Raw genomic sequence first — 23,144 nt, forward strand, 5'->3', positions numbered from 1 at the left:
TAGCAGATGGGGCTGAGGTTTTAAGCCGTGAAGCCTTGAGATAGTCTAGAATGCTCCCATTTCTTCACACCAACACAGTGCTCATTTGGAGAGGGTGTGTCAGGATTGGGACTTGGTACTTGGTGACAGGATCGTGGTGGGGGTTTGGGGGTACGTGGCCCCCAGTGTTGCTTCTGTTACAATTGGCTGCCCACGCTCTGGTGAGGAGAGAATCAGCATCAAGTTCTGTGTATAGTTCTCCTTCCCCCGCAACACCCACCTGCTACTCTCACAAAGGAATCTTACGCTTGAATTCCTGTGAGTCGCAGAACTGCTCAGTGTGTGAGTGAGGCTGCTGATTTGCCAGGCAGCAGCACGCTGTGGGAAGCTGCACAGGGAGCCAGGTCTGCAGGCCCGGGTGGAGGCCGCCAGACCATGCTGAGGCATCACACTGGGCAACACGCTGCACCCTCGCAGCTCTGCACCTCGTTTCCAGAAGTCACTGCAGCAACTGCACAGGAGAGGCAGGCGTAGCCAGTGTCGTCCCATTCCACAAAAGTGGCCTGAGGCCCACACGTCATTCTGATGCCCCTACAAGAAAAGAAACAGGGAGAAAACTCAACCACTTCCTGGCATATGGGAGTTTGTCATCATGTGTCCCTGAAGCAGGGTTTGTTATCCAGATGATCTCTGGCAAAATGCAGAGGCCCCGAATGGCAGGCCTCTGGAGGCCACGGGTTCTGACTTAAGAGTGGCTGAATATCGTAGCCCTAAGACACCTTCTCGGCCGGGCGCGGTGGCTCAAGCCTGTAATCCCAGCACTTTGGGAGGCCGAGACGGGCGGATCACGAGGTCAGGAGATCGAGACCATCCTGGCTAACACGGTGAAACCCCGTCTCTACTAAGAAATACAAAAAAAAAACTAGCCGGGCGAGGTGGCGGGCGCCTGTAGTCCCAGCTACTCGGGAGGCTGAGGCCGGAGAATGGCGTGAACCCGGGAGGCGGAGCTTGCAGTGAGCTGAGATCCGGCCACTGTACTCCAGCCTGGGCTACAGAGCGAGACTCCGTCTCAAAAAAAAAAAAAAAAAGACACCTTCTCTTCACTAGGGTTTTTGCTCTAGAAAGCCTGAGCAACCAGACATGCTGAGTGGGCCTATGGCCACGTGGCCCTGGCCTGGCAGTGACATGTGGCTTTCACCCCACCCCACCTCACTGTGCCCCACAGATGTGTCTGGGAAGCTGAGGATCTGGGATACCACGCAGAAGGAGCACCTGTTGAAGTATGAGTACCAGCCTTTCGCTGGGAAGATCAAAGACATTGCTTGGACTGAAGACAGTAAGAGGATCGCCGTGGTCGGGGAAGGAAGAGAGAAGTGAGTCACTACTCTCAGCCCCTCCCTGCCCTGTTCCCGTGGCTCATGTGTCCATGTGCCACGACCCTGGTGGGAGGGGGATGCGCTGATGTCGGTACTAACTTGGACTCATGAGGGTTGAGCTCCCAGTAGGTGCCGGGCCCTGTCAGGACTGGCTGCGGCCACAGGTGAGGCAGAACTCCACATCCCAGTGGGTTTGCCCCCAGGGCCCAGCACTTGTGTATCTTTCTGACGTCCTGAGTCCCTTGCCTCCTAGAACCCCAGCTGTCATGCCCACCTACAGGCAGCAAGAAGGGGACAGAGTGAAAGAGCAACACCACTTCCATTGGGGTCCCTCACAGCAGCTACCCCATGAAGCTGCCAGGGAAGCTAAACTGTTTCTTCCAGCTGGGCACCTCCCCCAAGGGTCCCTGATGGAGGAGGGAGGGGCAGTGGCTGCTGGCTGGGTGGCACTTGGTGGCTACTGACCTCAGGGGCCTAGTGACTGGTGAGGTCAGTGCTGGAACCCAGGTTTTTTTAATTCAAGAGAGTCAGAGTTCCCCCTGCAGCACCATGGCTGGCCATAAGCCCTTGAACTTGACAGTGGCATGTCTGTTCTTCACTCCAAGGCACTTACTCATACATGTTCTGGTAGGTGTTTTTCCATGGCTTTTCAAGTCATTCCTTTTGGTCTTAATTCCTTCTTTATTCAGTAGCAAATAGTAACTAAAACAGTTTTTGTTGAGTGTCAGCCAAGAATAGGGCATCTCATTCCTGTAGGGAATGGTAACTGTTCCCTCCCAACAGAACTGTAAGGACAGCGGTGAAGCCATAAAGATAGCCCCGGGCCCTGTGGCATGGGGCCCCACAGACATACACACGCAACCACTTCCCGAAGGTGCTGGCTTGCTCCATTTTGTTCTTGGGTCCTTTGGACAAATGCCTCGTGGAGCCAGAACCCTGGTGCTTCCCTCGTTTGTCCCTGTGGCATTCTGAGCTGCCTGCTAACAGTCACTCCATCCTCTGTGCACTGGCAGCTCAGCTGTCAGATTGCTTACCAACCTGTGATTGAATTTTTTTTTAATTTTTTTGTCTTCCATCCTTCTCATTGGGTCAAGGTTTGGAGCAGTCTTCCTGTGGGATAGTGGCTCTTCTGTGGGTGAGATCACAGGACACAACAAAGTCATCAACAGTGTGGACATCAAGCAGAGCCGGCCGTACCGGCTGGCCACAGGAAGCGATGATAACTGCGCTGCATTCTTTGAGGGACCCCCATTCAAGTTCAAGTTCACAATTGGCGTAAGTGAACTTCACTTTCTGGGTGAAATTTATGGTTTGTATATGAGGCTGGCAGAGGCTGAGCCTGTTTAGGTGCTGATGGCAGAGACCACAGCACATGCCACGTATACCGTGACACACAGGTAGAAGTGGGCTCCCAGGGGTGTGCAAAGAGAGGGAGGGCTCCCCAACCCAGCACTCGTCCTCCCCAGGCCCTTAACTGGGCATGGATGGTTCCCAAAAGGAAGGGCCCTGCCCTAGGACAACGTGCGCATGTCAGGGGTTGGGGCAGGGACGTCTCTGAGGCTGTGTAACCAGGCGAGCATCTGGGGCTGGAGGTGTTCATTAGAGAGAGGAGCCTGCGGGGCCTGCTGTTAGCTGGGCCACCAAAGTGGCAGAGGAAAGGAGCTTGCAGGACATCCAGATTGGTCTCTCAGGGGGCCTCCCCTAGAGACAGTGAGGGCAGTGGTACGCCTGCAAAGTGACAAACGGTTAGAAGACTAAAAGATACTGTGTGGAAGAAATGTGCCAGAAATGGGGCATTGGAGTGCCGCAGGCTTTGGGTGTAGCTGGCAGCATCTCAGGCCCACGCTGTGCATGCACCCCGCCTCAGGCAGGCACCCAGGCCTCGCCAAGCCTCCTCACTTCTCCCTTCTGCGCTGCAAGATGGGGGTGTGCGGGGGCCAGCAGCATCTGAGGGTTTTGACTATGAATTTGAAGTAGGAGAGCCACCTGGCAGGTCTGGAGCATCTGTGATGCCCGTTTTCCTGGCCCAGCCTTGTAGGAGTGAGGGGAGGAGCCCAGCAGCCAGTCTCAGCACAGCCCCACGGCTCTGCCCCGGCTTTCCCCATCCCACTTGTGCTTGCGCTGAGGATGGACAAGAACAACGGACCCAGAAATGCGCATTTTAGGGACTATTGACGTCCTTGGAGGAGGTTGTGTTTGCAGATTGGACCAAGGTCTCGGGACTCCTCCTCTTGGGACCATCAGTGGTTTCACTGTCTGCCTCATGGAGGATTAATGAGATCATGTCCTTAAAGTGGCTCAGTGAGGAGCACTGTCTATTTTAGTGACGTCATGCCGTGAATCATAAATAGCCTGCACAGTGCAGCTGGAAAGGGTGAGGACAGGACCCACAAAGTGGGCAGAATTTCCAGAGACTGTTCTTGGCTTAGGGTACAGGAGGGCTTTCCAAGGATGCCTAGTTCGTAGTGAAACAGGCTTCATTTTGTTGCAGAGCCACAAGCTGAGCCTAGCCAGGCAGGTGAAAGCATAGGGAGACTCCCTGTATACAGCTGAACACGCGGCAGCTCTCAGACCCTGCTCTTGTGGCTACCGCCTAATGGGTAGATAGCGGAGACCTGGCTATTTTGGGAGCTGTATTGAAGGCTGTGGCTTCAGGCCATGTTTCTTCACTGGGGTGGAGGCACTGCAGAGTAGGGTGAGTAACGCTGAGTCAGCTGCACACCCCATCTCAGCCCAGGGCGGGAGGAAGCAGCTCAGAGGCTTCTGTGGTAGCCGGAAGCCGGCTGTGGGTGGGGGCTCCTTTGCCTGCCCTGGGAGGGATCATTTCCACTCTGCAGCTGTGCATTAAACCCAGCATGGTGCTCAGCGGGGTCGGGGGCTCAAGTTTGTTCCAGGGGTGGGCTGGAGCCTGCCTTCTTCACCAGGCCGCTGAGCCCCTGTGTGCTTGCTTGGGGGCTTGGCCAGAACACTCTTTCTCTTTAGTTGTCCTTTCTAACTTCAGAAAGGACTTCACCCCACAGCCCTGGCCCAGGAGTGTTGGGTAGAAATGTCTCCCCGCTAGCCCAGCTCCAGGCTGGATACCACCATGTGTCTTGAAGTCTTCTGTGGAACCCACAACCATGGGCCCTGCCTGAGGACCTGGGAGAAATAGAAAGGGCTGTGGCCTGGCACAGAGCTAGCTGGCTCTGCCCTCCTCGGGCGAGTCATGCCTCTGGGCCCTCCCGGAAACGGTGACAGTGACCCTTCCATGCTGCACCCTCAGCCGCAGGGAGGGTGTGAGAGGCAGCAGTGACCATCCACATGCTCAGGAGACATGTGCGGACTCAACTGCCCATGCATAGCAAGGGCAGGAAGGGTGCTCAGGGACCCCACACTTGTCCCCAGATACCTTCTGAGTTGCTGATACACTTTGGTGTGTATCTGCACTTAAGCCCTCCGGACCCCAGAGGAAAGCTGTGGTCGTGCCCTTCAGGACCAACCCCAGGAGAGAGGGAGCACATCCAGGCTGGGGGAAGTGAGAGGAGGCGTGAGTGCTAACATGAGGCCCAGCCACAGCCGGTGTTGAGGACATGGTGGGCTGAGCATCGCTGGGCTTCCTTCCATATGTGGGCCCTTCTGATGCGGTCGGAAAGCCTGGGATGTGGAAGTTCTCAGGAATTAATTGAGCCTTTTATAGTAAAAGATTCTTAAAACTCAAGTATATGTGGGCATTTTTTATTTTAGAGGGAATTAAGTTCCACTTATTGTGGAATCCACACAGCAGTGTATCTTTTTTCAAAACCCAGATCTCTCATTCCGCAGCCCATGACGACTGGGTCTGGGCTCCCTTTGCCTCGGCACCAGCGCTCGGGCCGTGGTGGCCTTGCCTGCTGCCCGTCCCCTCCAGAGAATGAGCGGCTGGGCTGTGGCGGCAGCTCGGGCCTGTCTTCAGCTGCACCTTCCCCACCCACTCCCTGCAGAGGCCCCATGTGGCCAGGACCAGTAAACTGGCCTGAGCTAGAGGGTGCAGAGGTGGGGTGGCAGGTGCTTCCCTAGTCACCTGGGTGGGAGAGGGACTGGCATGCGACTGCGGAGGGACCAGCAGGGTCGAGGTGGAGCTGCTGCCTTGAAAAGGAACAAGGCATGTTCTGAAGGTGTTTCGGTACAAGCCGAAGCAGAACTCCCGGGACGCTGTACCTGAGCTGAAATGAAAGCAGTTATTTCCGAGGAAAACGAGGGGCCCTGCCTGTGGAGTTCCTTCCGAGGAAAACGAGGGGCCCTGCCTGTGGAGTCCGGGAGGCCACCTTCATCTCGCTGGCCCATGTTCGGGGGTCACATGGCTTTTCCTTTCTGTTGAAGAGCCCATTGTGCAGAGCAAGTGTGGGCTCCCGGCCCAGCTCGAGCCAGGCTCCCCTTTGTGTCCCTCTTCCTGAGGGACCGTAGCCCAGCTTTGCTCTTCATTTGCCTGAACCTGAATGAGGCTCCAGGAAGATGGGGGTGGAGGAACATTTGACCTGGAATAGGCCCGGGTGCCGGCTCATCCCTACCCAGTGACATTGAAGATGCGGTGGGTGACTTGCAGAAGTAACTCCCGGGATCTCAGGAGAGCATTTCTGAAAAGAGACTGAGACTGGGCACAGCAGTCTTGGTCTCCAGCACTGGCGTTCTGCAAACCCAGGGGTAGGTTCCCCTCGGAGGGTCTGACCGTGGCCTGAAAAAGGGAGGGTGGCGAGACCATCTCCCTGCCTCCCCCCATCTTACCCATGGGGAAGTCTTCATGCTAGGCAGGCTCCTGGAATAGGTACTCCTGGATGGGTTTAAAGGCCCCACTGAGTTTCTGTCTGTTGTCTGCCTTCGCCGTGCGCGCTACTTGGGCCAGGTTCTTTGCCTCTCTGGCTGTCTGCTTCCTCCAGTCGGGTGAGCAGTTGGTGGTCTAGGATGACCACACCCCCCCCGGAGTGTGGCTCACAGCTGTGTGCATGTCCCAGGTCCCAGGAGTTGCTGGTGCACCGGATAGTTTGTGTCTAATGAAATGGTTACTTAGAGCAGCGTGTCGGCCTGGGGGCTCAGCCTTATGCTGTGGAACTGAGAACTCACTGCCAGATCTAACAAGCTGTGATGCTAGGTGGGAAAATGTTCAGCACGGAGGACTCCTGGGTTCCCTCGCTGGGGTGCCACTGCTCCCTCTGTTCCATCGCCGCTGCTGCTCCCTCTGTTCCGTCGCCTCTGCTGCTCCCTCTGTCCATCGCCTCTGCCCTATGGGGGCCTGGCACCTCACATAGTTCTCCTACTTGAGGCTGGAGCCAAGCAGGGCAGGAAACCTCAGCCGTGGCTGTTGTCAGACGTGCTGCCTTACTGATAGGTAAGGAAAATTTGAGCTCTAAACAGGCAAGGTTTCTGGTGGTTTTTCTTTTTCCTATTTCCTTACTCAAGACAGGGCAGAGAGCAGATGTTTCAGCCCTTCTGGCGTGTATGGTGGCTGCCTGGGCCATGCCCCTGTGATGGGTACGCAGGTGTTCCACACCCCCTTTCTTGTCCTCAGCATGCGCCACCCCTCCTGTCGGCTGGCCTTGCTCTTCACTGGGCTGTTGGCTGACTCCTGAGAACTGGGGGCTGACAGCAGGGAGGGTGACCTGGCCCAGGTCACATGGCCAGTAGGTGGCTCAAGGACGGTTAGTTAGGATGAGCCTCTTGTCCCTTCACATGGTCCTTGTTCTCCAGGGAACATGGTGACTGAACTGACCCGTGTTGGGTGATGGGAGAGGCAGGTGGGTGGGGAGCTGCTTCGTGCCCCTGAGCCCAGCTAAGGGCTGCCCCAGGGCACTTTGCAGGGAAGTCCGCTGGGAGGGATGGGTGGGTGGAAGGATGGGGGCCAGAGCCAGCTTCACAGGTCACCGTGTAAAGGTGTTTTGGGAACACCCACTGACCAAGGGCCGTGGAGGCCCCGTGCTGGGCTTGTGTGGAGTGGGGCTGGGCATGGGGACCGAGAGCCTGTCCCCTTCTACCAGCTCATAGGCATGTGAACAGTGTAAGGGTGGGCTTGTGGTCCTCTTGTGTACAGGGTCAGCTGAGGCTGGGGGGAATGGGGTGGGCTCCCAGAGGGTTCCTGCGCTGACCAGGTAGGTAATGAGCGTGTGTGTGCTAGAGACAGGCCAGCTGGGGCCTGTAGTGCTCTGTCCCTCTGATGTGGACATGGGTGTGGTACTTAATTATGACCTGAGTGCTTCAAGCCTCCGTTTCCTCGGTGGTGAGAGGGAACATATTGGTGGAAGGAAGTGAGGGTTGTGGGGAGGGGGGCTCGTTGATACAGGTCAGCCTTGGCTGTGTGTTTGGCTACAAGGGAGGACAGGCAAGAGAGTGTGGACCGGACACCGTGGGGTGTCCACCAGGGATGAGGCTGGACTATGAGACTGCTGCAGCCCCGCTGGTTGGCGGGGGTGGGACAGAGGCAGAACCTCTCTGAACTCCCTGGGAGGTTCCCCAAACCGTCTCCCTCTTTGTTCACTGGCCTGGCCTCCCTGTGGAAAGGGCTATTTTTAGCCCTCGCTTTTTTTGGTTAATGGGCTTTTTGCAGCTTCTCTCTTCGAAGGGGCTATTTCAGGAGCAGACATCAGTCTCTGCATTTGGACTCCTTGGCTCGAGGTGCAGGAAAAGGTGATGAGGATGAGCTACTCAAGGGGCATCTGCGTTCCTGGACTGCCAGGCCCCTCCCCTGCCCCTGCTGGGTTCTAGGGCAAGGGAGGGACACATGACACCACCCTGCCAGAGCCTGTGGGAGGCGCTGGCAGAGGTGAACCACAGACTCGGATTTGGGGTCCTGGGGTTTGGGCAAGCAGGAGTGTCCTCGCTTCTGTGACCTGGAACTGGAGTAGGAATGTCCATGTTTTGACCTCAGGGAACCACTGAAATTGGCACTTGTTACAGGTTGGAATTGAACAGTGGCTGAATAGTTTTCTCCAGTTTGTAGCAAGAGCCATCAGCATCCACTGTCCCACCCACTCATCTGGGCTTGGGTGATTCGGGCATTTGGAGTGAGCTCTTTTCTCAGTTCTTAACTCATTCAGTCAGAAGGACCCAGGGGTTTAGCCAGGCCCAGCCATCTCCCTGGCCCACTGCACCTCAAGGAAGCTCAGGCTGGCGTGGAGGAGCCAGTGCGAAGTCAGCGGCAAGGCGGGGCTGTGCTGGCCGAGGAAGCAGAGTTGGGCAGCAAGAGAACTCAATGTGCCGGTCAGAGGTCTAGGATTCGAGCTGTGGTTATGTCATGGTCAAGGTTGTGTGACCTCATCTGGAAGGAGTAGTGGTGCATACACACCTGTCCACCCCACCCACAGGGGGTCTGGAAGGGCTTTGCCTCAGGCCCTCCCGCCACTGCCTTCACGCCAGCCGGCTCCTTCCTGCAGCCGTCTTGGGAACTGCCCTGTGAGGCCGTTTGACACAGGGAATGTGGACCCTATGGGCTGACATGGACAAGGGATCGTGGGCCATGTTGACACAGATAGGAGGTGGGCCCCATCGGCTAACCCCACCGGGAACGGGCCCTCAGTGCGTGATGGCTCCCTGATGGCGGGTAACAACAGAAGAGGGGTTGCAAATGGGCCTGCGGAGTTAGGGATCTGACCTCTGGGATGGCTCTGGGTTGGAGCACCCCTAGGCTTGCCGAGCGCCTGCCCAAGGCCCAGGGGCCAGCGCAGCTAAGACGAGAGCTCTGGACAGGAAACTAGAGACCAGATTCGTGCAGGTGATGTGGCTTGAGTTACCCACCGCTCTGGACCTGATGTTCTCTTGTGAAGAATTTTTCCGCAGGCTCTCCATGGCCCCTCTGGGGGTAAAGCATCTCTGGAGGGCCCCAGAGCCCCATCTGGAAAGTTGGTTTTCACTCTCAGCAGCTGAGTGGATCAGGCCTTCTGGGGAAACTGCTTTCCCCAACTTCACTTACCTGGAAATGCTAGAAAACTTACAACACAGACCATTTAAGCAAAGAGGGCCAGGCTTAGAACTAGGGGAAAAGGTACAAAAGGAACTAAAGATGCAAAATGCAGAAACTGCACTGAAACACAAGGAAGGGTGACCTCTAGCACCAGAGCCAGAGACGACCGTGCAGTCTCGTGTCCCCCGTTCCATCTCCTCGTTAGCCCTGGGTCCGCCTGGGTATTGCATGCCTTGTAGTTCAGCACTGCCTTGCCCGGCCAAGCCTCGCAGCACCTAGGTGCTGGGGGCAGGCAAAGGGCTTGCCAGCCCCATTGCTCGTGAGCCCAAGTTCAGACTGAGCCAGCCTGCTGCTTCCATCCCTGTTCCTCGTGGGCAGTGACCACAACCCACAGAGGACGAGCTCTTCAGTCATAGAACAGAATACAAGCCCCACGACAGCGCTCCCTGAAATGAGGCAGGGAGGACAATCTGCTCATCCACTGGGATGGAAATGTGACTGTTGTCACCCACAGTAGCTCCTGAGGAGCACTGGGACTCCCCTTGTCAGAATGTGTGATTTCTCGGGCCTTCGTCTTGGTTAAAACACGGGTCAATGAGGTGGGAGGTCCTGGTTCAGGTACACGGCCAGGGCCTGCTGGGCCTGTGTCCAGCCTGACCCCAGTAGTGAGCAGGTCTTGGCGGCACCCTGGGGAGGGCTCACCAGAGGGAAGCAGGTTTGGGTTGTTGGCTGAAGGAAATGGTTTAGTCTTCGAAGTGCAGGAAGCCCGGGGTTGCTTTGGACCACAGCTCTGGGGTCGCATCACTCTTGGGCCTACAGAGATTTCTGGGGCTGGGAGTGGGCCTCTCCATGAGGGCTGCCTGCCCTGGTGACGTTGCTGGACTGAACCGGGTCTGTATCTTCTGGTGACTCTGATGATCTTTGTGGGGACATCGATTTCGTTGAGTGTGGCCCTTGGGAACCCCAGCACCTGATTCCTCTTTCTGGGCCTACGTTTCCTCATTGGTGAAATGGGCACAGCTCACCTTGGTGGGTTATTACATGAGTGTCAGAGGCAGCATTGATTACATGTGTTAGTCTGCTGCAGCTGCCATAACAAAGTTTGTTAAGCCACAGATTGGATGCCTTAAACAATGGAAATTTGTTCTCTGGAAGTCAGAAGTCTGTAGTCAAGGTGTGGGCAGGGACACGCTCCCTCCGAGTCCTTGTCTTTCCGAGATACTGACAGCCCTGGGGGTTACTTTTTGTGAGAACTCCCATCTCTGCCTCCAGCTTCACTCCAACTCTATATCTGTGTCCAGATTCCCCTCTTACAAGGACACCAAACCCTGCTGGATTTACAGCTCACCCTAATGACCTCATCTTAACTGGATTGCATCTGCAAAGACCCTATTTCTGAATAAGGTCTCACGGGGTTCCAGAGAAAACATTACACAATCAAACACATGCAGTTCCCCCACGCAGGTAGCTCATGCCTTAAAATTAAGTCCATGATTTACTTAGAGTATGGGGCAGGTTATCCGCTGTTATCCACCTTGTGTTGCATTGCTTTTCCTGAAGGTCAGTGTCTGTACCCACTGAGCAGCAAGCCCTTCCTGTGCCGAGAGTTGGTAGCACTGGATGTGCACTTGCTGGGTTAGCGCCGCCTGCAGGTGGGCAGTGAGAGGGCGGGGCAGGTCTTGGCAGTTTTCGACTGCTTGTTTAGAGGATCATTCTCTGATACAGACTCTTGTTGACCGAGGAAAGAATGCGTTCATTTCCTTATTCGAGTCACAGAGTTGCCCCTGGAAGTCATGTCATCTCCCCTTCGTCACTTAGGCTCTTGTTCTCAATGAGGGTCATAATCATTGTTTAACTTTGTTTAAAAGTCAATTATTGGCCGGGCATGGTGGCTCACACCTGTAATCCCAGCACTTTGGGAGGTCGAGGCGGGTGGATCACGAGGTCAGGAGATCGAGATCATCCTGGCTAACATGGTGAAACCCCGTCTCTACTAAAAATACAAAAATTAGCCGGGTGTGGTGGCGGGCACCTGCAGTTCCAGTTACTTGGGAGGCTGAGGCAGGAGAATGGCATGAACCCGGGAGGTAGAGCTTGCAGTGAGCTGAGATTGAGACAGGGCTAGGGCCTCCAGGAAGAGGCCTCCTGGTCTCAGCCATCATGAAGCTTAAGGATCAGGGCTTGAGCTCTTTGAGCCCAGAGGGAAGAGGGCAGCTGCTGGGGGCACCTCATTGAGGGGTGCATAGTTGGAGGCGGTCTGCCTTGGCTCGGGCTGATCGGCTTTCCCAGCAGGTAGAGCGGTCAGCGTGGCAGAGAGGCTGGAACAGACTCCTACCCCTCCACTGAGGGACTGCCCGGGATGTTTTTTTAAGCTCTGAACATTTTCTAGTGGACTAACAGTTCACACTGATGAACAGCTGGAGCTGCAAGCAGGCTGTATATCATATAGAGCATTCCTGAACCTAGAGTCAGGCCTGCGGCCCCTCACCAGGCAGGTAATTGTTTTCCTGCAGGACCACAGCCGCTTTGTCAACTGTGTGCGATTCTCTCCTGATGGAAACAGATTTGCCACAGCCAGTGCTGACGGCCAGGTAGGACCTGGGATGGGTTTTAGGGTGGGGATTGGCTTGTCTGCCTGCTCCCGTGACCGCTCAGAGCCACAGGCTAGTCCTGACATGCAGAACTTAGACGTCGCCCTCCCTATCTCTGCAGACGTGTCGTCAGAGCCCAGTAAATGCATGTCTGCTTTTAAACCACACTGGGAGCTCAGTTTGTTAGCCCTCGTTTTCTAGAGCCACAGTCCGTGGAGAAACTGCTTACACACACGTGACCCACATGTTTTTATTTCTTGAAAGATATACATCTATGACGGGAAGACTGGGGAGAAGGTGTGCGCGCTGGGCGGAAGCAAGGCCCACGACGGTGGGATTTACGCCGTGAGTATGAGTGTGGTTCCCAGCCTAGTGGTGGGAATTTGGCCGAGTCCATGTGTCAGTCCATCCATACCCAATCTGGAGTTAGACAAAAACTTGAAATGAGGGGCTACAAGTCATGGCGGTTTTATGCCTTTGCACAGAAAAGCTTTAAGGTTGCAGTGAGGTGATGGGAGAAGGTAGTGGCTGGAACAGGAGACCTGGAGGTGGGTTTTGTCCTTGCTTCACTCACGTCCCACCCCGTCTGGGCTCCTTCTGTCCTACTCAGAAACAGTGGCAGTAGACAAGCTGCTTTTGGGGGTCTCTCTCCAGTCTAGTCCTCTGGCACGTGACACACTGCTTTTCTCTGAATAGATTAGCTGGAGTCCTGACAGCACCCATTTGCTTTCTGCTTCTGGGGACAAAACATCCAAGATTTGGGACGTCAACGTGAACTCCGTGGTCAGCACATTTCCCATGGGCTCCACGGTTCTGGACCAGCAGCTGGGCTGCCTATGGCAGAAGGACCACCTGCTCAGTGTCTCCCTGTCCGGGTACATCAACTATCTGGACAGAAACAACCCCAGCAAGCCCCTGCGCGTTATCAAGGTAAGGCCTGCCCTGGGGAAGGCTCTGTCCCCTGGGTGGGCAGGGAAGAGCCCAGTGTGGCCAGCAAGGAAGGGAACTGAGGGAAGACCAGGTGGAGGCTAGAGAGGTGTCCTCAGGCACCTCAGAGCTGTCCTTGGGGTTTTGGTGGAAGGGTGGGATGCTGGTTGCTTTCTTGGGACATGAGGTTAGCCACAGTGGCAGGCCAGGTGCCAAGCTCCCCTTGAGCTACTGTAAGAGCTGGAGCCTAGGGATCCGGGGCAGTGGCCATCGCCCCCAGCTGTTGAGAGCGGTTACTTCCCGCAGGGCTCGGCCTTCCCTGAATTGGGAGTCTGCAGCCTGTGCTTCACCTGACTGCAGGCAAGAGCGGGAGCTCACTGAGCGCCAGGGCGGGTGAGGGGGCATTGCGGAGGTCCAGGGGCAGGAGGAGGAGGAAGAGCAGGTGGCTTTGGGCCTGGGCCTTGGCGCTGCCTGGGGTTTGAATGTGGGCAGGGTGTGAAGGAGATACTGGAGTTGCATGAGGGAGCGATGGGACCAGGAGGAAAGGGAGTTAGAATCATACATGGGGCCCAGGTGTGAAGGCCCCGAATGCCATCCTGGGGAGGAGCAAGGCGCCTGCTTCTGAACCCTAACCCGGAAGGATTCACTTGAGCCAGAGGCTCCCTGTGTTCCATTGGCTGGAGGGGTCCTACCTTCTCCCTCCATCCACACCAGCCAAGTTGACGCCTCTGGGAATCTCGCAACTGGACAGGAGCCAGAGCAGGGGTCCCTTCCGTATCCTCAGGGCCTGCTCTGACAGCAGCACCCACCCCTGCTTCCCACACTGCATCTGCTGGGAACTCCAAGTCAGGTTTCCCCAGTGCTGGTGGCCCAGGGTGGGTGATCTCTCCTGCTATTCAGAGCTGCAATACCAAGGGATGTGGACAATGCACTTCATCCGAGCAGCCAAGTCTTCCTGGGCTCCTGCTTTAAGCCACTCGGGGAGACAAACCCCAGCACTTCCCTCACCCATTGCAGCCTGCTGCTGTGGAGCTCTGGGGACCAGCCTCTGCAGAGGGTGCGAACCCCGCAGGGCTAGCGTGGGCCAGCCTGGAGCAGCCCCCAGGACTGTGCAGCCAGCAGTGTGCTGTGCTGTCGGTGGCTCCTTCACACCACAGCTTCTAAGAGGGGCTGCTAGAATCACCATCCCTGTTTTACAGGGGAGTTTGCCCACGAGGAAGGGGCCTCCTTAACGTTGTGTGTGTGACTCCTAAGGACCAGGTCACCTCAGCACTCACGCTTAGAGTCACGGTTCCTTTGTGCCAGGGCAGTAGGGGCAGCAGCATTGCTGAGAGGGGAAAGGCTGAACCATAAAGGCTCACTAGATGTGACCCTGAGGATAGAGGGGAATCGGGAGCGCCTCGTTGCTGGGCTCACAGCCCAGGGTGATGAGGATAAAAAGGAAGGCATGCACAGCATGGGGCCAAGGAGGTGGTTGCCTGGGGGAGCTGAGGGCTCTTGTCGAGACTGTGGTCCAGTAGGCCTCCAAGCGGGATGGTGAGAAGTTGTGCACAAGTGAGTAAGGCTTTGCTACTGCCCAGAAAAGCAGTTTCCCGTGGGCCGTCCCCGACAGTGTTCTCCAGGTGTCAGCCCCAAGGTCTGCCATCCCGTGTCTGTTGGTGGGGCTGCCCTGAGAGCGCTCTTCTAATACCACTGCTGCCAACTGTCTGGGGCCAGTGCACCTGGCCTGCCACCGTGGCTAAACTCATGTCCCAAAAAAGCAACCAGCATCCCACCCTTCCACCAAAAAAACCCCAAGGGCCAGTTGGGACGTGGGGACGTCCCAGCTCTCAAATGCCACACCTGTGTGAGTCATGCCGGTGCTGGTGTTCCGTGCTGATCTGGGCTGCAGTGGGGTTGAGCAGCCCGTCTCAGCCCAGGCTGCATGTTAGAACCACCTGGGAGCTCTAAAAAGCGCTGGCTGCTGACACCCCAGAGGCACTCAGTTTACAGGGAGGTCTCCAGAAGGAACACCTGTGGGCATCTGGGCAGGGCTGGGAGTGTGTCTTGTGAGTTCCAGGCGTTGAGCATGCACACAAGTCTCCTGGCCTCTTGCCAAGTGCACGTTCTGATTCGGCAGTAAGGTGGGCCTGAGCCCTGCTGGTGAGGGCTGTGCTGGTCTGAGGTCTACACTGTAAGGAGCGGGACTGGTAGGACGCCACATTGGAAGGAGGCAGCCCAGCTCAGCATCTCTTACTGGGGCATATGATGATTTTTCCCCACATCTTTGTGAAAAAGATGGAAGTAGCTGCATTCGTTGCCCATCCTCCAGTCCCACTGGTAACTCTTGTGTACCTGTCTCCAAGGAGACCTGCCTCCAAAGATCCATGCCATATTGTGGCAACATGTGGCATACCACAGAGATCAAGAATTCCTGCGGAAAATCCCTGAGCTCAGAGGAGAGGGGCCAGCCAGGAGCCGGCCTCCCTCTGCAGGGGAGAGGCATGAGGAGCCTGCATCCCAGCCGTTATTTTTGTCCCAGGATTAGATACGGAGCGCTAAACGCCTCCCTCTGGAAGCAGCTGTCTGGTTGTAGACCAGCCTTGTGTGCCCTCCACTGTAGCAGTCAGGGAGGTCAGGGTAGGAGCGTCAGCGTTCACAGACAGCCTTGGGCTTTTACAGTGGTCAGAGAGACCCCTGCCCTCAGCAGGGCCAGCACTCCTGGGCAGGGAGAGAGAAGAAACCTCACAAACCAGGGCCTGAAGTGAGTGTGGCCATCAGAGGCCTCCTGGACTGACCCCCTTGTGGCTTCCACCCTGACGGGTGCCAGTCAGCTGGGTGCAGGCCACATGTCTGCACACGTTAGGTGCTCAGGTGTTGGGCCTTGGTCAGACGCAGATCTGGGCCCAGGTCTGGGTTAGGTACCTTGGAAGGGAATGACGGGCAGGGTCTGTAGGTGACTGGGTAGCTTTGGAAAGGTTTCTTAGAGCTTGTGGGCCATGCATTCAGGCAGCTGGGGCTACTGGGGCCTCAGAACATCTGCACTGCCATGGGTTGAGGGGCATCTGCCGCCTCTATTACCCAGAAGCTTCGCTGGTAGAAAGTGGGTGGCAGAGGGCAGGGCGGTGTGTCCTCAGCTTACCCGCCCAGTGCATCTCCTCCACAGGGCCACAGTAAATCCATCCAGTGTCTGACGGTGCATAAAAACGGCGGCAAGTCCTACATTTACTCTGGAAGCCACGACGGACACATTAATATCCTTTGACTCACAGAGCTGGCTCCAGAGTCGCTGGCTCTAGAGGGGAATTTCCTGTTCCCACGGTGCCAGAGGCCAGGCCAGCCAGGTGGCTCCAGCTGCAGCCACAGCCACACGCTCTTCTGACCAGTGTGGCTTCTAGGGGGTGGCCTGTCTGCACATGGGGCCTTGGCAGCTCCAGGGCTTAGGCTGAGGAAAAGCCACAGGCGGCTCCGACCTGGTCAGTCCCTTCTTGTCATGCAACCCTGAGAGAGTGGCTTAACGGCCCTGAGCTTGGGCTGCCACTCTCCCTGCCAATGGCAGCTGGCGCCAACCTTGGCCCTACTCCACACGGTGGGATTCTTGATTCCTAGAATTCACAAGCACCTGGACACCCTTACGTTGGGTCCCCTTGTTTTAAAAATAGGAAAACTGGAGCCCAGAGAGCTGACGTGCCCTCCCCAGAGTCACGCAGCCTGTGGTCTGCAGAGCCAGGGCTGGAGCTCCTGCGAGGTGCTTTGTGGCCCTTCGGTGATGTTCCCTGGAGGTGTTTGTGTCCCCCTTGTAAGTCCTTGTCTTGGTTTCTTTAAATGAGTCCTGATTTCTCCCCAATGAAGGGGGCTTCTGTTGTGTTTTTCCTGCATGGCCTGGAGCTGGTGACACCCTGCTCACTGGGCTGTCTTGAATCTTGGAGCCACCATCTGCAGAGTGCTTGGGCAGGGATGCCCACACAAATTGCTGATGAAGGCACCTGCTGTGCGTTGTCCGGCTGCCCCCCCCAAGCACCGTGCCGTGTTGGAGACTGCCTTTTGTGTGGACAGCTCTGGTCTGCATGTGCTGCACCTCCCAGGGGGACTGTCCAGGACCCAAGGAGGTCCCCCCAGTGCTGGGAGAGGAGGGCAGACATGCCACCCTCTGCCCCCAAAACGTAAAGAAATGTGGGGGTAGAGGGCTGTGCCTGCCCGATAACTAGTGGCAGAGGCGACACTGGAGTCTCCCCGGCTTTCTGGTCCCCAGTGAGCCTCCAGCATGGCTCCCTTTCTGCCTCATCCCAGTCCCTGTGTGGTACACCCACACTTCAGATATCCCTTCCCAAGAACATGTCAACAGTGGACACTGCCGGCTTCCCAGCGGGGAATGGTTATATCCGTTTGCAATGAGATTCTCATTTGTTGATGTAAACGGAGAATCTTAGGACTGAAGCCACACTGGAGAACACCCAGCAGTCCCGGGAGCCGGGCTTTTCCTTAACCCTGCCCTACATTACTGGGATTCAGAGACAGGGGAGAACGACTCCTTCGCTGGGAAGGGCCACACGAACCAGGTGTCCAGGATGACCGTGGACGAGTCGGGGCAGCTCATCAGCTGCAGCATGGACGACACCGTGCGGTACACCAGCCTCACGCTACGGGACTACAGGTGAGAGTGCTCGAGTCTGCAGGGGTCCCACATGAGCCTCAGCTCCCTGCGGAGGGCTTGTGCCACCAGCAGTTCCTGTTCTGGAGGATGCCTCACCTCCTCCTTTCATCTCTCCCGCCCTGTCCCCAGCATTGTTCTCCTGTTGTTGGGCCCTGAGCCCAGCACTGTGTTACAGATCCGGGTGGTCTGGGTAATGCTCTTGCCCACAGACGATGGCCAGGTGTGGACTCTGCCCTGGAAGCAGGGGCAGCAGATCACAGCCCTGTTCCTCAGAAACCTGCTGCGGTCTCTCCCTGTCTCCCTTTCCTCATCAGTAAAGGCGGGTACAGTGGAGCCTGCCTCAGGCCATTGTGGGTTAGGTGAGCCTGGCACAGGGCAGGTGCTGAGAACAAGACAGCATTCCCCTTCTGCTCAAGGGTGAGATGGGCACAGTGATCTGGTTAAAAGACAATGTCTTGTTTGTTTTTACTCTTGGGCCTTTGATTGGCAGTCAGCGGAGCTCGGAGAGTAGCAGTTTGCAAGTGATCTGAAGTCCTAAATGCAGTTGGAGAGACTTGAAAGGGAAATGTTCCAGGCCCTGACAAGGGCACTGCACATCCAGTGTCCCCACGCCCAGGTCTGACCCCTCCTCTGGCCCTACATTTCTTGTGTAGACCTCTTTGTGACCCGGTAGTCCTGCCTAAGTTGTGTTGCCTGAGAGGTGGGGACTGCTGGGGCCTGTTGATGGGAGCCTGGCACAGGATACAGCACGCAGCTCCTAGCAGGTGTGCTGTCCTTGTTGCACAAGACCCTGCCTGCCTGGCCGACTGGGCATCTGTAGATAAATTAGGCCTTCCGATGAGTGGCAGAAGTGGCCCCAGAGCCCAGGCATCTGGGCCCTGGTCCTCTTTCTACTGCCCTGTGGTGACCCCACTCTTTAACACGTCCCATGAAGATCTTCCCTGGGCCAGATAACCCAAGGCAAGGCCCTTACAGAGCCAGCCTTGGCCTGGTGACCTTGCTGCGGAGCCTTTGGGGATGCCACACTTGGCCCAGTGACACAGAAATTCTCTTGATTATCTCAGTTTTCAAGAAGTTTATGTGTTTGAGTCTTTCTAGGACAAGTTTTGGTAGCATTGGCCAAGGCTAAAGATAACATGATTTTCACCCATTAAAGGTAGTGGATTCTTAAAAGTTACCCATCGATTTTGGGGAGCAGAGCTCGATTCTGTCTGTGCTCAGTAAACTCCAGCGTCTTTAGCCAACACGGGGACAAAAACCACATCTGGGTGTAATGAGGGCTTACCACAGATAAATAGGAGCATAAACAATGCCCTTCACTGCCTCCCACCACTCCTTCCCACCCCCGACCCGGGCCCCCATTATGATTTATAATCTCTGCACCAGAGTCATGGGTCATTTTTTTGCCACCATCCCTTATTTCAGCAAGTCTCTCCAGTATAGATGGCAGTAGAATTGCCTTCTCCTAAGGAGCAAGATTGCTGTGGTTTAACAGTAACTACGTATGCATACCTACACTGAGCTGCTGCAGTGTCGCAGTAATGTGCTTCCTTTCTCTCCAACAGCGGACAAGGAGTTGTGAAACTTGATGTTCAACCAAAGTGCGTGGCTGTCGGCCCCGGGGGATACGCCGTGGTCGTGTGCATTGGGCAGGTAGGGACCTGGCTTAGTGTTTGGGTTGGAGCCTGCAGCTGTGTGGTGCCTGCTTGCTGAATTTGACTCGTGTCCTGTTTGACAGTTGCTCTAGTCTGAGTTTTGGTTGAGCGCTTATTTGCACTGCACTAAGGGATCTCACATAGTTAATCCTCACCGCCATCCTGTCAGTTGTACAGATGAAGAATTGGAGGCACAGAATGGATAAGTTGTTTGTCCAAGGCCACAACTGGTCAGAGGGCAGAGCTGAGATTTGTCTCTAAGCCTCAGACAACTCTGCGTGCCTGTCCGCCTGTAAGGTCTATGAGAGACTCTGGGGTGGGCCTGCCTTTGCTCCTGTATACGTCCCAGCCCTGCTGCGTTGTAGCTGTGTGACTTCCAGCATTTACCTCACCCTCTCTGAGCCTTAGTTTCCCATCCCCAGCACTCACAGATCGAGGTGATTGTGAGGAAGTACATGTAAGGCTCCTCACACCATCTTGGTTCCTTTTACAGATGAGGAGGCTGAGGCCTAGAGTGGCTTGGTACTTTCCCGCATGCAGAAGGGTGGCACCTGACTCCCCAGCCTGGCTTCTCACCCCAGACAGCGGGGCCACCTGCACACCTTTGGAATATCCAGACCAAAGCCACCTGAGACCCAAGCCTGACCCACTTTATGCAGAATTCTGCTCTGCAGAAGATACTATCTGTTGGCGAGCCTAGGCTTGCTGGCATGTAGACCGGGGAAGGCAAGGGGCACCTGTTGGCATGAGTGGCGAGTCCTGCTAAAGAAAGCTGCTTTCAGGACCCTCCGGCCCTCCTTTGCCTTGTGAACTTAATTGCTTTAGGGAGAGTGGATTTCTCTGTGTCCTAGATAATAAGAAATCCCTGCCAAGTAATTATTGCAAACAGCCTGGACAGCCAGTGGGGGTGGGGAGGTGCAAAGGGAATCCGCACACGGAGTGCCTCGGGGCCTGGGGGAAACGCTACAAAGCGAAGTTCTAGAAGGCCGGCAGGTGGCCTATCTCTGTACAGCAGGGCTCTTCCCAGCCAAGGGGTCTGCACATGGGGCTTTGTGGGTGAGGGGATGAGGCCTAGGGCAGAGTGCACTGTCTCCAGACCCAGGTTTCCTCATCTGTAAAGTCGTGGTCATCTTAGGCCGTCCTTTCCCCTGAGGCTGAGAGTAAGGATCTCACGAGGATGTTCAGATGGGCCCAGCAGGCGCCTGCCACCCAAGAGGTTAGAAAGGTCCCCGGTGGGGTTGTGTTGTGTGGGGGACAGGCTACAGGTCCCTCTACCTCCTTGTGAGGCATTTTCTGTCTGATCTGCTGTTAATCACCCAGTCCTCCCAGGGCATCTGGAACCCCTGCTCTGCGTCAGAATTTTCTGCAGAGCTCCCTGTCACCAGTCAAAGGGTTAGGAGGGTACTGGGAGGGGCCTGGGATTTTAGATCAGGAAACAACCATGTTCAAGTCTCACGTTAGACAAAGCTTCAGGCAAATGCTTAGGCCTTCATTCCTCGCCTGTGAGTAGGTAAGGCCACCCCCAGAACCAAGCAGATGACAGAGGTGCATCTTCAGTAGTAGGTTTTAGTCAGGGCGCTGCTGCCATTCATCCCGATCCACCCACAATCCATGCAGAAACAGAAGCCTAGAGGGTAGGGGCGGAGGCTGCCTGCCTTCGTGACAGCTGGTGGCTTGGGTCGGGGCACACTGGGATAAAGGCAAAACTCAAGAGATGAAGGCCACTCTGTCTGGGAGCAGTTGAGTAAGTTAGAACGGGAAGAATTGACAAGAAGGGGAGACAGAAGAAGGAAGGTCCCGCTGCAGAGCGTCTGCTGCACATACCAGAGGCAAAGGCCCAGTGCGGGTGCCGAGGCTTGGATTCTGGGCGAGTCCCAACTCAGCCTGTGGTAACTGGACCCTTGGGTGTGCAGCATAAGCACTGTACTCCATTTTCTCCTCGAAACGGGGAACCGGATCCCTGCCTTGTGGGGCTGGAACACTCACAGCAGAACGCTGGCACATGCCCAGGGGTTGTTGCTGTTTTTGTTTACTGTTGTTAGTACCTTTCTTACTCTAAACATTGACTCCTGTCTTCATGACAGCCAGGCACCACTGGCTGCTGAGGCCCAGGATGGTTATGGGCTGTCCCCTCATCCAGCAAGCAGCTGTGCTGGGGTCAGGCCTCGGTCTGTCAGTCTTCGGAGCCCTGCCCGGTCAGCACTGTGCCGTGTGGGCATCCCCACTGCAGCCCAGACGCCTGAGTACTTGGCACCCTGGCAGTTCTGAGGGCTGACCAGCATGGCTGAGCCCACACTAAGGACGGTCTTCTGTCCTCTCGCCAAGCAGGTCAGGAGTAAAGGCAGTGCGGGGCTGGAGTGGCAGCCACCATGAGGGGTGCATGCTTCCCAGTGGGCTTGGGGCATCAGGAGAAGCAACCCTGGCCCCAGGGAGTAGGCACCGGTCTCCCGGCCACCGTGCTATGCTGCCATCTGCCCTTCTACCCCTGCGAGTCATGCTTGACTGGGGAGCAGAGTCTGCAGACTGGAGCGTTCCGGCTCCACTGCCAGTCTGCTGGAGTCAGAGGCGGACGCTCCACAGCTGGGTGCCCGTGTTGTGTCTTCTGGGCGCCACGAGGTTCTCCTGTTCCCGAGCTGTGGGAGAACCATGCGCTGAGGAACTCTGTTTCTTTCCTTTGTTCTAAGAAGCCAGAACCTAGAATCCCGCGTGCCATCTACTTTTGCACTGTTGCTTTGGGGCCTTGTTGCCCTGGGTGCTCCCGCCCTCCTGACGCCTCGGAGCACTGTTCAGCGGAGTGCACTTATTTCCCTCATTGACTGGAGGAACTGAAGTTCAGAGGCCAATTGACTTTCCAAGAGGTGGTGCTGTCGTGACTGCAGTGGAAGTAATGTAGTGATGACAGTGATGGTCACAGTTAGGTGTGTTTCCTGTCCCACCTGACTGAGGGTCACAAGGCTGGGACTGAGTCCAGGTGGTGTGGCTCAGAGCCCCAGGTGGCCCTGCAAAAAGGTTGGGGATGGAGCCAAACCCAACTCCAGCGAGCCCTGAAAGGGACGCGCCCCTCCTGCCACTGAGGGCTTTGTCCCAAAGGGCTGGACCGCCTGACTGGCTGCCTGTGTGTGCCGCAGATTGTCCTGCTGAAGGATCAGAGGAAGTGCTTCAGCATCGACAACCCCGGCTATGAGCCCGAAGTTGTGGCAGTGCACCCCGGCGGGGACACGGTGGCGGTTGGGGGTGCGGTAAGGCGCTTTCCTCTCCCCCATGCTCTCTGTCCTTGGTATCTGGGTGATTTGGGGACAGCCTGAGTACCAGGGCTGTCTCAGGGAAGGCAAGGGGTCAGGGGAAGGATGGGGGGGTTGGGGGCGAGGGACTTGCTCTGGGGCCCAGCCACCTCCTGCCACCCAGAGCTGGAGCCTTCCCCTGCCTCCCTTGGCACTTCCCCCCACCTCACTGTCCAGGTACCCACAAGACTAGACAGTGAGGTAAGGAGAGTACCGAGGAGGGGACAGCTGGGTCTCAGAGCCAGCCCCATGAGTGGTGGGGGGAGCACAAGAGGGTAGCAGGTCAGGAAATGAAGGAACGGCATCCCCTGGGCCTGGGCTCGGCTCATAGGTTAAATGAAGAGTGACAGAAACTTCCAAGCATCTTCCAGGTGCAGTACTAACCAGGCATTTTACAATTTCCCTTGAGTTCGTCCTCAGCGCCCTTGAATTTGTGTGTGCGGCCCGGTCACAGTCTGCCCGGCCAAGTCCTGAGTGCTTTGTAGAAGAGCTCATTTCCCCTGCCCAGCCCTGGAGGGCAGCCCTCCGATAACCCAGTCCTGCAGCAGGCGTGGCAGTGCCCTCTGTGCTAGGGGCCGGGTGGGTCTGCCTGCTGCCCGGTCCTTCAGGTGCCGGATGTGACCAGGGCATGGAGTGGCTTCCTCTACCAGCCAGCTTGAGGGCCTCAGGAGACCAGCAGTGCCCTGAGGTACCGACAGCCGTTTTCATAGAGGTGTGTAGGTTTCAGGCCCATCCATGGGAAGAGCTGTGCCCAGTGCCTGGCATGGGCCCAGTGGAGCAGCAGTCAGCGGGAATA

The 23,144-nt window shown here is 56.4% G+C and overlaps 1 protein-coding gene across 2 annotated transcripts in view; it reads left to right on the forward strand.

The window, feature by feature from the left end:
* WDR1 (WD repeat domain 1) overlaps positions 1–23,144 on the forward strand; it is a 44,662-nt gene that overhangs the window by 17,856 nt on the left and 3,662 nt on the right. Inside the window, exons 4-12 of one of the 2 annotated variants that reach the window (XM_003898483.4) lie at positions 1,205–1,352; positions 2,450–2,630; positions 11,775–11,852; positions 12,117–12,197; positions 12,549–12,782; positions 15,925–16,012; positions 17,256–17,412; positions 18,978–19,065; positions 22,196–22,306. In XM_003898483.4, the coding sequence (XP_003898532.1) occupies positions 1,205–1,352; positions 2,450–2,630; positions 11,775–11,852; positions 12,117–12,197; positions 12,549–12,782; positions 15,925–16,012; positions 17,256–17,412; positions 18,978–19,065; positions 22,196–22,306 (1,166 nt within the window). The remainder of the gene's footprint in view (positions 1–1,204; positions 1,353–2,449; positions 2,631–11,774; positions 11,853–12,116; positions 12,198–12,548; positions 12,783–15,924; positions 16,013–17,255; positions 17,413–18,977; positions 19,066–22,195; positions 22,307–23,144) is intronic. The other variant, XM_021938292.2, reaches the window with a different exon arrangement.

This window comes from Papio anubis, chromosome 3 (assembly GCF_008728515.1).
Source record: "Papio anubis isolate 15944 chromosome 3, Panubis1.0, whole genome shotgun sequence".
Classification (NCBI taxonomy): Eukaryota; Metazoa; Chordata; class Mammalia; order Primates; family Cercopithecidae; genus Papio; species Papio anubis.